The following is a 16,606-nucleotide window of genomic DNA, read 5'->3' on the forward strand; positions in this document are numbered from 1 at the left end:
CGATCCCTGTGGACTTGTGTTTCAGTATGTGTTAGAGACACAGCATCCCTCACTGTATTTAATCAACAGCAAACGTCCTCTTTGAAAGCTCCGAAAGGTCACCGTTTGCTCAGTGCTCGTGAACAGTGTGGCCATTAATTTCACATGGAATAATGTATCAAATTAATATTAATTTTCAGTATTTTGATCTGAGCATTGAGAGTGGAAAAAGAATATGGTCTAGGGAGCGTCAATAAAGGGCTTACATTTTCTATAATATTAAACCAAATCCGCCTTTGATCTTTTAATCCTGTGCTTATAAGGTTGTGAGATAAGTAGGCATGACTAACCTCTCTTTTTTAGCCAATCTAATAGTCAAGAAAGAGCAGGGTTCTCGTAATGAGATCCTTTGCCTTCTTTTGAAGACAAATTGGACTGAAATTCCTTGTTTAATGGATCTTCCTTTCTTCTGTAAAAAAAAAATTCTTGGTAAGAAATAAAGGATTTTTCAAGTCGCCCGTTTGAGCTATAGATGGTCTGTTGCTCTTGTCTCAGTCTCAGTTCCTTATCAGGGCCGCCTGTCTGCACTCCGAAGGGAGACCCAATCTGCTAAGTGGACTCCGGTCTCTTTCTGTCCTCCTTAGAAACGGCCCCGTTTGCCATGCTAATTCTTTTATCTGATGTTGGTTTTGTGCCATCGTGAAACTGACTGTCCTTGGAGTGGCTTCTGCACAAAATGCCCGCCACGCATATATATTTCGCTTGTATCGTTTGGATAGCTTCTGTCGTCCACCCGAAAACCACGGCAAATGCTGTGAGCGCTTCTCCAAATAGTCCGGCGTTCTTCACTGCCGAGACCAAGGGAGCGGCTTCTCGGTTATGAGTTTTCACTGCAGCAGACACACATTCAGAGCGCAAATATACGTATTGTGGCAAATGCCCGAGTCATTCAAATAAAGGAAAGGACGGCTCTTTTAAAATGGAAGTTACTATCTTTATTAACATCCGTTATTTGTTTAGTACAGACAGGGCAGCCAACAGTTTACATGACACTCATGGTTACACGCCTACAAAATGCACACATTCCATGGCAAACATTACACAGTCACAATATTTACTACCAACAGAAATATGCGAAAACACGTATTTTTCGCTATGTCGTGAGGTGCAAAGCCTGCCGGTAACCGCAGAAATAATGCTTCTAACCAACCACATTAATGTCAGCCAATCAGGAACAGTGGGTTCTACGTGTTTTTTAATATATACAGTTTTTGTTTATTTAAATGCTTCAAAATTTGAAGCTATATTTTCACCACCTCTGCATGTGACTGATTCACACCTAAAATATCTTTATTTACTACAAAAACTCTGCAATGTCAAAACTTAAAAAAATTAAGTCATCTTTATTTATATAACACATTTAAAAAACAGCATTTGTCAACCAAGTGCTGCACAAAAAAAATCTATTAAGAAAAGTAAGAAAAATATTTAAACAATTTTATAATAGAGGGTATGTACTGTACAACTGAGATTAACTGATATTTAATGAGAGAGTTATATATCAGTGCAGTGGACTGGCATCTTATTCTGGGTGTCTCGTGTCTTTCCCTGTGCTTCCTGGGAGAAATTCTAGTCTACCTGTGACCCTCACTTGATAAATGGTTGGAGCTTTGATGGATTAATGGATGGATGGATGAAGATACCAAGGTACAGTATCAAGCTAATCAAATGTAACACGGATCTGGTAAAAACATATTTATGCTTGTCTCAACATCCCTCAGTAGCTGATCATTTAAATTCCACTTACTAAGTAATTCTGCCTGGTAATTGTCTTACATTTCTTACTTGAAGAATCAGATAATTATACTAGGCCAAGGGTAACCTTCCCTGTAGGTCTTGATCCCTGGAAATAACCTAGAAAGGGCAGGAAGTTGAAAGGGTTAAGAGGTCCTTAGAACTTTGGGGCATGTAAATAATTAGCATGTTGCTGCTGTGGCATGCATGTATGCTACATTTAACGTTAACGTAGCTCTTGCATGCCCGATTTCAGGCTACATTTACGATGTGATCAGCGTTGCTTTGTGTGACATTTTCCGCTGTCCTTTTATCGCGGCCGAAGCACAATCCCTCTTTTGTTCCCCTTTTGTTGTGTTGGTGCCGCTACATGGAGAGAGGGAGTGAGGGCTGTCCGGTCTTCCCAAATGTGCCTCGCTGGATGATGCAAAGCCCCCCCCCCCCCCCCCCGCAGAAAGCTGTCTATGTCTCTGCAAGGGGATCCCCGGGTGGCTCATCTATGGCAGGAAGAATGTCATTATTGCAATAAAAGGGAGCCCTGGGTGACCACCATCGGACCATTTCCTCATCCTGAAGGAATAAACTATGGATAAATACCCAACAGGTGTATTACATGAGGATAAAAAGAAAATAGAGCAGAATAACCTCAATAGAGCACCTTAAAACAAAGGCCCTTTACCTGAAGCTCTGATCTTTTCAGGTTGCATCAATAAAATATCTAGCCCTCTCAATTGATACATTAGTATGTTGCCTTGGATCGAAACACCAGATAAGGAGTTTAATGCAGAAACAGACTGTAGCAAAACAGCACCATCTTAAAAAGGCAAACAAGCCAATTATTCTTCGTTCTTGTGCTGTGAGGAGTTCAGCATTTTCTTGACTGAGTGTTGAAAGTTGAAAATAGTGCTGACTACCAGTGCTGAGGTGTCTGGTGTTCTACATATTATAAACCACACTTCAGAACACACAGGCCCATCATCACCGTGCTTAAGAAAACAGAAAAGGAAAGATTTAAGGCAAATGCCAGTAGCAAGTTAAATACACCCCAAGGACTCAATTAACAGATAGAAATGTAGGTGATCTGGGGGGGGGAGAGAAGGAGTGAGGCAGAGCAGATACAGATGAAAGTGAATATTGGCGGGTCTCTGGATTGCACTGTGAGTCCCTAAACTAGATCATCACAAGGAGAGAGCAGAGATCGCAGCAGATGGTCGACCAGATTGTGTTTCAAGAAAATAAACATTCCAAGATCACTAGCTATTACACCACATTCCTCAGATTTAATCTCGTACACAAGGGGCCGCTTAAAAATGAAGCGAAACTCAAAATGCAGGCTTCTCTCGTCCATCTTCTCCCTAGGCCTCCTTTTGTTTTGATCGTTGCCCCTAAACAATGACATCAATGCGGCGCCGAGCCCCTGATTACGGTTCCCGCTGTTCGGGACGGGTGGTGCTACGCTCCCCAGAGGCATCCAAACGGGCTTCAGGAACTGGAGGATCAAGGGGCCGCGTTTCGTTAATTTGTCCCCCGGGAAAATAACGGCTAGGCTCGAGTGATTTATTATACGTTTGTTGTGTAACCCTGAAAGGAAAGTGAAGCTCCGCCTCCCGGTCTTGCTATCCAACTGCCCTGATATCAGCTCGTCCAAACGGACATATGCGAAACATGCTGTAATGTAAGAGCTGACGTCATCAACCTGAATTTGGACCTATCGCTGTGCAGTTGGACTGCTTTGATCACGATCTAAATGAATGGGTGCATGCAGGTGATCGATTACATAAAAAATAAGCGTGCATAGATTTACCAGTTATCAGTAAAGTGCTTTGTTTAGCATAATATATGTACTAACCATCTTGCCAAAATTGGTTAAAATCTGAATAATACTGTAGTTTACTGTGTAAAGAGACTTTCTGGTCCCTGACAGATTTGAACAGCAGAAACTGTTGTGCGTATAACTGATCCCCAGCAATCGCAACTGTGCAAGTCTTAGGCAGTCAAAGAAATTGTTTAAATGATCTTCAGTGTTGGTGTGAAACTAAGATATTGTGTCTGTCAAAATGTATCGGCTTGGCCATTTTTAAACCTCGCCTAAAGTCACACCAGCATTCGCGGCCACCCTCCAATACATCGATGTACATATTATTTTACTTCACTCCTTTCACACCTTGCTGGCTAATCAATACCTCATCAAGTTATTCACCAAACTGAATAAATTAATTACGTGAGCTGGTGGTCAAACATGGCTGAGGTACCTCTGAGGAGAGGTTTGGGAACCGAAGTGGTGTTCTTCTGGCAAGATATCTTTTTGGTTCTTGATAGTTTTTGTTCTCTTACTGTATATATTATAATGTTAAATTGTCTTTCTCTCTGTGTAAATATACACTTACTATCCAGATAAACAGTTTGACTGCCAGTACATAGCACTGTAGTTGTAGTCTGTGAGATTTAAGTACCGAGTTCTAGGATCCATTCAACCATCTCACCAGAGGTTCAGAGGGAACTGGACCTGTGAAGGGATTGTAAGGCTGCATCCCACTGAACCCAACACCACAAAAGGTCCCTAGATGAGCTCGCAGATTTTCCAAAACTGCTTGTCCTGTTTGGGGTCATGGGGAGGGTCCACAGCCTATAGGCACAAGATTATAACAACAATCCTGGGTGGGGCACAATCCCATCACAGGACCCCCCCCCCCCACCCCACACACATTACCAGAAACCAACCAGCCAATTGCATCTTAATTAAAATTAAGCGGCCGTAGTACATGGTACCCAGATGTCCTGACTAAAATTTCCCACTGTGGCCCTTTCAGATCTGGCCTCCTAATCATCCCCTGTATCTAACTGGTGAATTCTCTCCTGCCCCTCCACCACCTTGGCTACTGTGTGGTGAGCGTACTGGTGCAGAAGGGCTGCTGTTGCATCATCCAGGTGAAGTGACTCCCCATTGGTTCTGTAAAGCGCATTGGGTGTTATGAAAAGTGCTGTATAAATGCAACATTCATGTATCCATTAAACAAACACCCGTTCAATGAGTATGCGCTTTTGTTTTCTTTCACAATTATGCGTCTGATATCAATTAAAAAATTTCCATAAAGTATCTGTTGAATGAAAAATCTCCATATTTATATACACAATTTTGCCAAATACATGACTTTTGTGTTAACTGTGAGCTTTATGTATTCAACTATAATACCCATTGTAGACTGCAAGGGGTGTCTTTGGAAAACATAAAACGTTGCATTTCACGGTCAAACAAATTTTTATTGCTTCTCACCTTCACAGATGTTCCCCGTGCCCTCAAAGCATGTAAATTACTTTAAGTATTACTGTAGTCATTATAATTTAAGTGAACATCAATCACAGCAACAATGGAGCAATACTCTCAGATTGGACATCCATCTACAGTGCTGCCACTGGTGGGTATCATTTGCATAATAACCTTGTTTTGGTACAGGTTCAGTCTGGGAAAGCAAGAAATTAAATTAGTTCAGTGCTTTATCCATTTTGCCTGCTGCCCTTTAAAGGCTGGTGGTACCCTATTGTACATGGGAGCGTTTTGAATATAATCTTTGACATTTGATCGTATATGGTTCCCCTGGGCTGCACAGTTAAAGAATTTAAAATTTGCCCAAAATGAATGGTTTTCTATTATTGCCATTTACTGCCCCAGGTCGTGCTGAGAATCTGGAATCTCTTGCCAGGTTCTATCACTTTTCTTTCCCAGTGAAATGCGCTGAATATGGTATCCAGTGCAGGTTGCCTGGGTTCCGTCATCGAGTCAGGAGCTTCATACTTGCGTCAAAACACTCCCAGATGTTCCCGGCCCATTTTTCCTGTGCTTTTGTCTCCATTAAGCATGAGCTGTACTTCAGTTGTCCATAATTAGCGTGATTCTCTGCTGTAGAAGGTTGCTGAGGGCTGTTACCCTCCCCCTCCCCATGGAGGGGTTGATGCTGGTGGTCTTCCTGACACAAGGACAACCACCCTCCTGTCTTTATGATCATGCCTCTGGTTGAGGAGTTTTATTTTCATAGAAGCAGTTTCTGATGGGAGGCCATTTGAAATTCACCCACAAGCTCAGAAGATGAGGGATCCATCAACATGACAATTTTTAAATTATTCTTTATTAGTTGAAAACATAATTTTTTGCATCCATTTACATCAGTTTTCCATGGATAAGATACATATCATTGCTGTAAAAATTCCAAAGTCCTTGGTAAAAAAATTAAATAAAAGCACACTCTGTTGAAGGTGGTCTGTTGGGGTGTTTGATTGGCCTCCCAAACCTGAGATCTGAGTATCGACTACAGCAGGGAGGGGCTGGTACCTGGAGACACTCAGCATTCTAGATGTCCATCTTTGAGTGTCAATCACAGGTAAAACAAATGGTCTGACATTGGGGAGTAGGTGGAGTCATAGATGGCTCCAGCAGGCAGATAGTACCAGAATGGAACATAGAGTTTTGGAAAACAAAATTCACTGGGCAACTAGTTAGTGAATGCATAGGAACTGCGTACTCTGTGCATTATCTCCACAAATCACCTCATTGAATCTGCTGAATCAGAGATGTGCTGTTGTCAACAAAGGTTACAAACAATATGAGCCCAGTCAATGGAACTCTTGTCCCACCATGCTCTTTAAATTAAACAATTAAGCCGGAGTCATATAAACAAATTGCACTCTATTTTATGCTTCTGTGCACGCTCAGCAGTTATCCAGCAGAAATGAATATGGCGTGAAATGTTTATTACGTGGGATGTGCAGCTACATGTTCAAAAATGCTTTATATATTAGTAGTGCAACGGATGATACACCGGAGATCCGTTCTAGGCAGAGACGTTAGATGTAATGCAGTAACAGACCTAGCAGTCATGTGTTTCACTCGCGCTGGGATTCTTCTGGAATTCTGCCGAGAAGCATCCCTTTGTAGCTCGTACTCCCACGCTTCAGAGGGACACCTTCGGAGAGCGTCCTCGGGATTCCCGTAAACAAGCAGTTTTCCAAATGTGCATGATCCTTGGCCCAGCCGAGGCGAGATTGTGAATTCGGTGCGTGTCAGCGAGCCTGACTTTCATCTCCACAAGGCGGCGGAGGGCAGCCACAGCGCCCTGCAACGCCGGAGAACTCGCGCAGCTTAAAAACCGCGAGGACCGTGTTCTTCAGAAGGGGTGTCCTTTGAATGTTCCTTTTCTAACCTTTTGATCTAAATCTTCTTAACTTTGAACGAAGTGCTTTAGCCTTTTGAAGATTCGGCCTTTCAAGTCGGCATTCATCTCGAGACGCAAAGCCTCTTGGAAAATAAATAATTTGATCCTGTACGGTTGAAAAGATCAGTGTTGAGGCACAATCTGTTGGGCATCAGCCTATTCAACAAACAGACAACTTGCTATAAACAGGATGGAGTGGTGGAGAGTGGGTGGAGCTGACAGCCGCCGTCCGTACACTAGCGCTAATGAGAAGAGAAATTGTTGGTCTGGAGCCACGTTGCCATTCCTGGATCTTACTCTGTCTTCTTAGGTTCACATTGATGTTCTCATGTTACAATCTTAATGGAGACGTCAACATGGTGAGCATAGCACAAGACAGCTGACAATTCCCCATAAATCCCCTGACAAGACAAATGCCCATCATGTCTTTTTGATTTTCAGTGCTCAGCAGATAGATCCCGCTTACGCATCTTACCACATATAAAAACTTTCGAGTTGTATTTTCGTGTGAATTTGTCAGTATCCCTTCTGTGCTGTGAACCGAACCTTGTCTGCCCTGGTCATTCTTCTTGAGTTGGCCTGAAAAGTAGCCGAAACATCTGCATGGCTGACGTTAATATTTTATAATAATTAATATTAATATATCCACATGCACAGAGCTGGTGCAGAAATCGAACCCAGGACCCCAGAGTGCCTGCAAAATTATAATGGTCGCCCTGTTAAGCGCTTGCACACAGTCATGCACTGTTTTCTATGTTATGCATTCATTAGTGATCAATATGATTGAACAATAAATACTCAGTATTGATTCAAAATTACCCACAGTGATGATTATTGATGGATTTTCTTCTACACCCTGGATTCACAGTGTTAAATCAGATACGTGTTTCTCAAGTCAGGATACTGTGGCAAGTACAACTCAATGGTATCAAGGTTTGAAGGCTTAGATCCATCAGCTTTCAGATTCTATGGTCACTGAGTCTAGTTATTTTAGTAGATAAATGCTATTTCTGTACAGGCTTTCCTTCTGGGTGGGGCTCTCATGTCCCGTGGAAAAATGGAGTAATTACTCTTCATCCTGGCAATTCCCAGCCTTGTCTTTCACCCGGCGTGAGCAACTGTCAGATATGGCAGGTTAAACGGTGTCTGGAAAGGTTGGACAGCTACCTGGAGGCTGTTGGCTCGTCGGCTTCTGACCATTTCTCATCCCCACCATGTTTTGGCGACATTTGAGGGGGTCAGACGGAAACGCCGTGGAAGAGCGATGCCAGGTGAGCTTAATGTGGGACGTGGCCCCGGCAACATCAGACCCCGGTGCTGGCATTGTCTCCGTTGGATTGTGGAGCCAGTCGGTTTGCTAAGCCACCGGTCTCCTGGCAACAGGCGGGCAGAGTAGGTAGAATGGGCAAAGGGGGCTAATGGGTGTTTCACAGCCAACCCAATGTTCTTCAGATATGTTTCTCTCTGCCTGTCCCCACACTCCTGCTTGGATTCATGATGACTTATTTTAAAAGATTCGGTCCCGCTTAATTTGCATGTATGCCAGCAGGCTTTAATGTATTTAAAACTTGGAAGACGTTCAAAGGAAAACCATAATTCCTCTGAAATAGACCTTTTGAAGGCTTTATCTTGCTCTTTCTCTCTTAGCTAATCTCAGAGCCTCACAGCATGCCAAAGCAATTTTTCTAATGCCAATTAAGCTTGACATTAGCATAACACAGCTTTTAAAGTTTTTTTTTTGTAAAGAATAACATTAAATGGACATTTATTTATACTCTAACAAACGTATCTTGACTTTTCTCATTGACACCTAACGTATAATGAAGCAGTTCTTTCCAAACTGAAAAAGACACTAACGGACAAAGACGTTGCCTTAATTAAAAATAATCCACAGGTTTTTAAAATAAGGAGTATCCTAACTAGCAGGATATGATGCAATACAATACTTTTTTTCTCTTCGATAAAGCTGAGTTTATTTCTGGCAGGTTCTGTCACTCTAAAGAGTAAGTAAAACACCATTGTCTACTGAAATAAATGTACTAGATTCAAAGCTTTGTTTAAAATGTGGGTCCCCAGTCTCCCAAAAATGTAGGATTGTTTTATTTAATATAATATAATATAATATAATATAATATAATATAATATAATATAATATAATATAATATAATATAATATAATATAATATAATATAATATAATATAAATTGTCCATTGGTGTGAGGGTGTGTGTATGTGTGCCCTGAGACGGGTTGGCGCCCCACCCTGGGTTATTCCCTGCCTTGCACCTGTAGCCCCCAGGACAGGCTCTGGACCCCCCGTGACCCTGAATAGGACAAGCGGGTATAGAAGATGGATGGATGACTAATATTATATACCCTGTCCAGGATAAGTTAGTTGAAGGGGGAGGATGGATGGATGGATGGATGGATGAATTGATGGAGGTTTAATATATGTTATATGACTTTAAATAAGGGGGTGGCATGGTGGTGCAGTGGTTAGCATGGTTGCCTCCCTCCCCTGGGACCTGTGTGTGTGTGTGTGTGTGTGCGTGTGTGTGTGTGTGTGTGTGTGTGTATGTGTGTGTGGAGTTTGCTTGCATGTTCTCCTTGTGTTGTTATGGAGTCTCCTCTGGGTACTCTGGTTTCACCCCCCACCCCCCACAGTCCACAGAAACATGCTAAAGCTGTTTGTATTACCGAATTGCCCATAGATGTGCTTGGGTGAGTAAATGGCGTGTGTGAATGTGTGCTCTGATGGGTTGGTACTCCATCCTGAGTTTTTCCCTGCCTTCTGGGATAGGCTCTGCCCCCCCCCAACCCTGACTAGGATAAGCAGTTACAGAAAATGGAAGGATGGACTATAAATTACTCTCTCACTCTATATATATATATATATATATATATATATATATATATATAACCTTTTAGTGAAGTTCATGACCTTAGTGTGTTCAGTACAGTACCCAGAAAATGCCTAATGTGATGTGAATAATGAAGGGAGACCCTAAAATCAGGACCAAGTACGGCTTGGCTCACTCCGCAGCGGAGTGACAGTAAACCACCAATGTTGAAAGCTGTTGAGTTCAGAGCAAATTTGTTACTGATTTTGTTACATGTTTGTCTGGACGTTGGCAGCGTTCCTCCTCTGTCTGGTAGAGCCAGCGACATTCTTCTGGAATGTGGTCTGCTGGAGGAGGCTGTGGGAACAGGCTGTGCTTCAGCCTGAACGTTCCGGTTTCTGTGTCAGACTGTCACATAAAGAGCTCGTTAAATCCAACAGTGCTGAACTTCACATTTAAATGTTGACTAATGGGTTCACTGGACAAGACTTTCTTTCACTTTCACCATAATCAAGTCAGAAAGGATTTCTTCACGCGTGAGTAAACTTTTATTTACCCTCAGAATGGAAACATTCTTTGATGAAGATGGGCACTCTGTAAAAAGCCTTTATCACTTTAGTCCCTTGTCTTCTTCTTGACTTTCTATAAGTGATCTTCAACTTGGAAAGGATCTTTGAGAATGACCATGCTGGTGCCACAGATGGAGGTCCTTACTGATATATAAAGCAAAAATGCACCTGATTTGGGCACAGATTCTGTACGACATTACCAATAGATCTCAGGTCCTTAATGGAGTACGATACAATACAGGTGAATGGGAACAGTAACGATGTTAAGCTGTTAGCGGTAAGCTCCTCCAGTCGTCAGCATTAGAGAGCATTTTTAGCCCTGGTAGCTTATGGGGGCTCCGGAAGGTTGGGGTCTTAGCAGAGAACAGTGACAAATTTGCTATGAACTCTTGCTTGGAAGATGCGTGGAAAGCAGCTGTGGATCAAAGTGGACTAAGAAGGCTAGAATCACGCTTGACCATCTGAGAAAAACCATATTTTAAAAAGCTGGGGGGTGGGGGGGTTCTGATCTGTAACACGGAGGGCAGATTAGCATTTTTCAGAGTAGCGGAGAGATCAAAGGGATGTTAGGGGTGTTTTTAACCATTCTGATGGAGCAGCATCGCTATGCTCACTTTGCAGATGATTCTTTTGCTGTAAACATATATTAACTCTTGAAAACTCTCATTTGGTAACAGATCTGATGTCATATTTGTCTGGTTTTCAGATATCCGGAGTAATCATTAATCGTAAATTAAAGAGTTCTATATCATATTCAGTGGTTCATTTTTGATTCTTTAACTACATTTACCTAATGGGCGTTTGGAACCTGCTATTTGCCTGTGTGGCATATATATATATATGGATATGGCTTATTTATGAAGATTATTAGTAACATGAGATTTTGACTAGTACTCTTAACTGCACAGTGGTGGCGTGCTGAAAGGGCTTGACCCAACATACCAGGCCCCAGAGAACTGGACCTTAAGCTAGTCAGGGTTCTGACTGACCACTCACTAAGTGCCCACTAAATAACTACATAAATGTTTTGTTCGTTACCTCCAAGCAGGCCTCCAGGGAAACCCCTCCATTTGATCAACAGAATGAGAAGGAAGATGACAAATGACAACTATGATAATCAAATTTTGCTTAGGGCTCCAATAGAGGTCCAGCCGGCCCTGATTCAGAGGCAGTAAGTGCTTGGGGCACGACAGCTGGCTGCAGCTCAAAGATGAGAAATATGAAACGGATCGGAAAATTGTGTAGGGCAAGAAGACACTATCCATGTTCCCCTGACTGTCACTAATGTGTAAGCTCAGTGTCTTGCTGTTCTTCAGTGTTTTATTGTTATAGTTATGTGGTTCCTTAATCACCTCCAGGAGCCTTGCCCCCAATGTCGCGGGGCCCCTAGATGCAATGTCCTAGGGCCCTCCCCTTTAATGTCTCTGGGCCCTTAGATGCAATGTCCTGGGGCCCTCGCCTCCAATGTCTCGGGGCCCTTAGATGCAATGTCCTAGGGCCCTCGCCTCCAATGTCTCGGGGCCCTTAGATGCAATGTCCTGGGGCCCTCCACTTTAATGTCCCGGGGCCCTTCCTGCAATATTCCAGGGGGCTTTCTTTGTGATGTCCCAGGTGCCTTGCCTGTAATGTTCCTCGCAAGGGGAGGAAGAGGGGTATATAGTCTGGTCTCCAGCCTTCTGCTGGCCTCCCAGCTGCCCCGAGGAGCTTCATTCTTCTCCACGCTGCTGGGTGCCAGAGCTGCTCCCAGCATGTGCTTCTGGGTGACCTCCAACACCCTACGGCTGATTCATTGTCTCAGCATGGTGCTGAAGTCTCCGGCAATGTGTGGTCCTGGGTCACAGAGGCTGTGAGTGTTGACCCTGTCTCCCCCCCCCCCCACCAAGGAATAACAAAGCTATCCCTTACAAACACTCTTCATCACCTTTGTCAGTTTTTCCAGCTGTGGTAGAAAGCTCTTCTGGGCCTGCTATGCGCCCTCTCAGTGTTTTACGGCGTTTACAAACAGCACCTGAAAGAGGAGATGTATCTTTCTTCTGAGGGTCAGGTTTTTTCTGTGCTTTTGGTGTGTTCATGGGCTGTTTCAGGGGCTGTAGGGTCAGCAAACAGTCCTGTAAGAAACCAAACAGTAAAAAACGGGCCAGCAAGGTCTGGGCTTTATTTGCCCTCTAGCCCAAGAACAGATGTCTTTTATGGGCTCAAATTCTCTATCAGAGGCTCCAGCTGGACTGGGTTAGGTTAGGCTTTGGGGTCCCTCTGCTTTAACAAATGATGTACAAAAACATGACTTTTAAGAGGAACACTGCTGAATTTAGTTCATTATTGTATATATTTCTTTTTTTATTTCCATGGGAGATACACTACCTGTCCAAAAAAAGTCACCGTTTGGATTTAAATCAGACTTTAGATCCTATGATTGGATCATAATTACGGCTCAGCAACATCATGTAGCAATAAAGTGACATCAACTCAATACCTTAATCCTGAATGGCCAGGTTTTCCCATCAATGGATCTTTCCTTTCCTAACGGCATGGGCTTATTCCGGGACGATAATGCCGAGATTCATTGGATTGTCAAAGAGCGGTTCTGGGAGCACGAGGAATCATTTTCACACTTGGACTGGGCCTCACAGAGTCTTAACCTTAACACCATTGAAAGTCTTTGGAACTTGCTGAAGAAGACTTTACGCAGTGGTTCAACTCACCTATCATCAATAAAAGAACTCGACTACAAACAAATGCAAATCTGGATGAAAAAAATGTTGAGGCATAATCACGTGGGAACAATGTATTGACGAATGTGTATTGTAATGAAAGCTAAACATGGTCCAACTGTGTGTTTGTACCTGAAATAAAAGTTACAGTTTCATTATCTGTGATAAATAATTAACTCAAACGTTTCTTTGCCTGATGTGTGTCATAGGCGGTGACTTCATATGATCATTTTTCCACCATTGCAACCACTTTGCCATTTAACAGCACCAAGGATTCACGGAAATTGGAGGTTTATGAAGCAGTAAGGTGTTGCAGTGGCCCCTCTCTTTTGATGAAATATCACAATTGGCACAGGTGACGATTTTTTTTTCCATAAAACAAGTTTTTTAGTGAAATCTGGAAATCTGCCTCAAAAGGAATTAGATTAATGTATTTTTTGGGTGGAATTTGCCTTTAAAGCCCAGCTTGGCCTCATTTCAGCCTGGACCTTCATATCTCTGTGGTGGCCTGCATTTGAAGCCCGCTGGTCCAGCTGTTTAAAGCTGCATCTGTCACGGGTGGTAAGATGACAGTCGTAATTGATGTTTACTCAAGTCCCGGCCTTTCATGTCGACGTCCTGCACGCGGTGAAACAGTCAGCGCTGAGCCTGGTGACCACGGTCTGCTACACCCATAAGCACCTAATGAGGAGAAATAAATTCAAATTTGAATTAGCAAGAGCCAAAAAGTAACTAGGATTAACATACTAAGTTTGAGGTCATTACCTTGTCTTCCAGAAAGTATTACTGTATTCTGGTGAAACTTGCAATAAAATAAACAACACAGAGTAAAATAAAGTGACAAGGAAATGCAAACTATAATGAGCTCTGTGGATATTAATACTATTTTTTTCCTCATGTGTTTTGGGTGGGTTGAGTTACTCCTATAGGACCAAGAGAGCCTGTGTGTGTGTGTGTGTGTTTATTGACTCAGTCTTACATTTGGAGCCCAAAGGGATCATGTGACCATGACAGTCTCTCTTCCAGTCCCCTGCCCAGACCAGACACAGTCTATGGCCACTGGACCATAGTGATTTTATGTAGGTCCCCATTTCACGGGCGTTTACTGTATGCATTTATAAATTTATTTGCGGCAATTTGGGTTGCTGTGTTGCTCTGCAGCTTAGGACTCTGTTTCTCTGACCGTAAGGTCATTGGTTCAAATCCTGTGTTCAGCAGAGCAATTTTATCGTTGGGTTCTTGAGTGAGGCCCTTAACCCCCAATTGTTCCAGGGTCTGACCCTGCACATGCCAAGTAAAGAAATGTAAATAAGAATTAGGTGGGTGCATGATGAAGGTTACTGAGCCCCTCGTGTCCAGTGTTTCTCGAAAACAGAGAATGGATGGATTGCATATGTGTCCGTGAGCACCAATCATGACACTTGCAGGCTTGCAGTTGTACAAATCTGCCCAAAGAAAATGAATCATGTTAATCTTTGGTTACAGAAAAAAGGGACAGTTAAAAAATATATAAATGTGTGTCAACAACCAGTATAGATTTTTCAAACTGCAAAAGAAGCAATCCTTGGAATGGACCTGGCAGGTCTGTTCTTCCTGTTTTTATGACTCTTCTTCAAGTCTGTGTTATATATTCATTGTCTTTCCTTCCTGAATCCTTTTATTGCCAGATTTGGTTTTGGACTCCAAGGCTAGATGTTTCTCCTTGGCAGCCACAGAGTGTTTTAAAAGCATTCCTCAGATTATAGATAGTGAGAAATTAGTATGGAGCGAAGACAACATTGCCAATCTATTAAGCTACATAAACATTTACGGATTAGCACTCCCACTGTGTAAATAACACAGCCAAATTAGCCCCTGTTACAGTCAAGTGGCTTTGTGCACAGTGGCAGCGCCGGTTGGTGAGGCACAGCAGCAATACCTTCTTCCTATTTGTCAGCATAAATCTGTCTCGAACGGGGAACCCTGTGTTTATACCTCAGTAACGGTCTCCTTGAGAGAAAAGCTGATCTGGCATGAAGTCAAGGATTCCAGATCAAAGGCAGGCATCTCACTGCAGCCTTGCGAGAGCCGTGGATCTTACTGAATTCACGTTAGTGGTGTCTCTGCAAGACTATGAAACGCCAGAGGTATGGACTTGGGCAGTAAGTAGCCTGATTGTGCGTTAGCAACCTCCCTGCTAATGTCATAGCATTAGCACTGAAATAGCCAGCTAGCTGAGCAAGAAGTAGCACGAAGCAATGAGGTCCTATTTTGTTTTGCTAAAGATTCATGCAAAACTGAAAATCCAGGCTATATGAACCTGAGAATAATAGAAATGGATATTTTTGTCCAGAGTGGTTGAGGGAGCTCAAGTGGCAGGCAGTAAAGTGTTTTCCGCAGGGCCTAATGACTTTATATATTTTCCATAAAAACTGAAACATTAGAAACATTTCATGTCGTCATTCTAACTTGTGTATGGCATCTTCATCCTGGAGCTCTTAAATTCTTACAGATGTGTCTTATTTTGGAGGTTAGGGGCACTAGTGCTGTGGGGGGTGGGGGGGGGGGTGATTACTTTAGAGTCCTGGCTAATCTGCGACGAGTGAAGCGGCTGCGGAAGTTTGCACTCAGCTGGTTCACATGGATGTGTCTTTGGAAGGTGCCTCCAACGTTATGGAGAGTAAGGACACTGTCTTCCAGTGTACTAGTGATACTGACTTCCAGTTTACTAGTGATACTGTCTTCCAGTGTACTAGTGAACTGCCCCCTGTACCCCCCCCCCCCCCCCCCCCCACCCCCTAAACCCACACAATAAGCCCAGTAGAGGCCCTGGGAAGCATTTTGTGTGAAATTCTTCAATTCTAATCAGTGCAGCTCTGAAACATTTTCCCAGGCATAAGTGGCCAGAAGAATGCCTACCCTTCAGAGGGATGACATCATCAACTTGACAGGTCTCCACAAATGCACACCCCCCCCCCCCCAACTTGACAGGTCTCCACAAATGCACGCCCCCCCATCACCACCAACATCCCAACCACCCCCTCTGCTGTTGGTTCCAAGCCTCGACACAAAGAGACCCAATTCCATTTCTGCTGAGACAAGTCTGCCAGTCAGACAAGCTGCACACCACACAATGCTCATTAGGTGTAAGAATTGATCTATTGTATGAGTGTTTCGATTTTCCTCATGCTCTGCTGTGGACTCTGAATAAAGGCTTCAGTTCTGGTGGGATATCTTCCAACGTTGCCCCCCCCTCTGTTGCATTATGGCATTTCTTGGAACAGGCAATTTTTTGTGGTTCTGCATCTGACCTTCATAAATGGGATGTATATGCATTTTCCAAAATTGCTCATCCAGTGTAGTTTCACAGTCAGCCTGGAGTCTATCTCACGACGCACAGGGCATGATGCAGGGAAGACCCTGCACGGGATCACCCCCTACGTGTGGAGTCATGTTTTTATTTCACTTCTGAATACAATGGTTGGACTTATTCAGTGCTTGATCCTATCTTTAATATACCTACATTTTT

General features: G+C 43.1%; 1 protein-coding gene across 1 annotated transcript in view; it reads left to right on the forward strand.

Moving 5' to 3' along the window:
* The first annotated feature begins 10,165 nt into the window (after nucleotides 1-10,165).
* The window catches only part of LOC111832746 (protein naked cuticle homolog 1-like), a 40,910-nt gene continuing 34,469 nt past the window's right edge, over nucleotides 10,166-16,606 (forward strand). Inside the window, exon 1 of the mRNA XM_023790416.2 lies at nucleotides 10,166-10,354. Coding sequence (XP_023646184.1) covers nucleotides 10,288-10,354 — 67 coding nt within the window. The 5' untranslated portion in view covers nucleotides 10,166-10,287. The remainder of the gene's footprint in view (nucleotides 10,355-16,606) is intronic.

This window comes from Paramormyrops kingsleyae, chromosome 11, assembly GCF_048594095.1.
Source record: "Paramormyrops kingsleyae isolate MSU_618 chromosome 11, PKINGS_0.4, whole genome shotgun sequence".
Taxonomy (NCBI): Eukaryota; Metazoa; Chordata; class Actinopteri; order Osteoglossiformes; family Mormyridae; genus Paramormyrops; species Paramormyrops kingsleyae.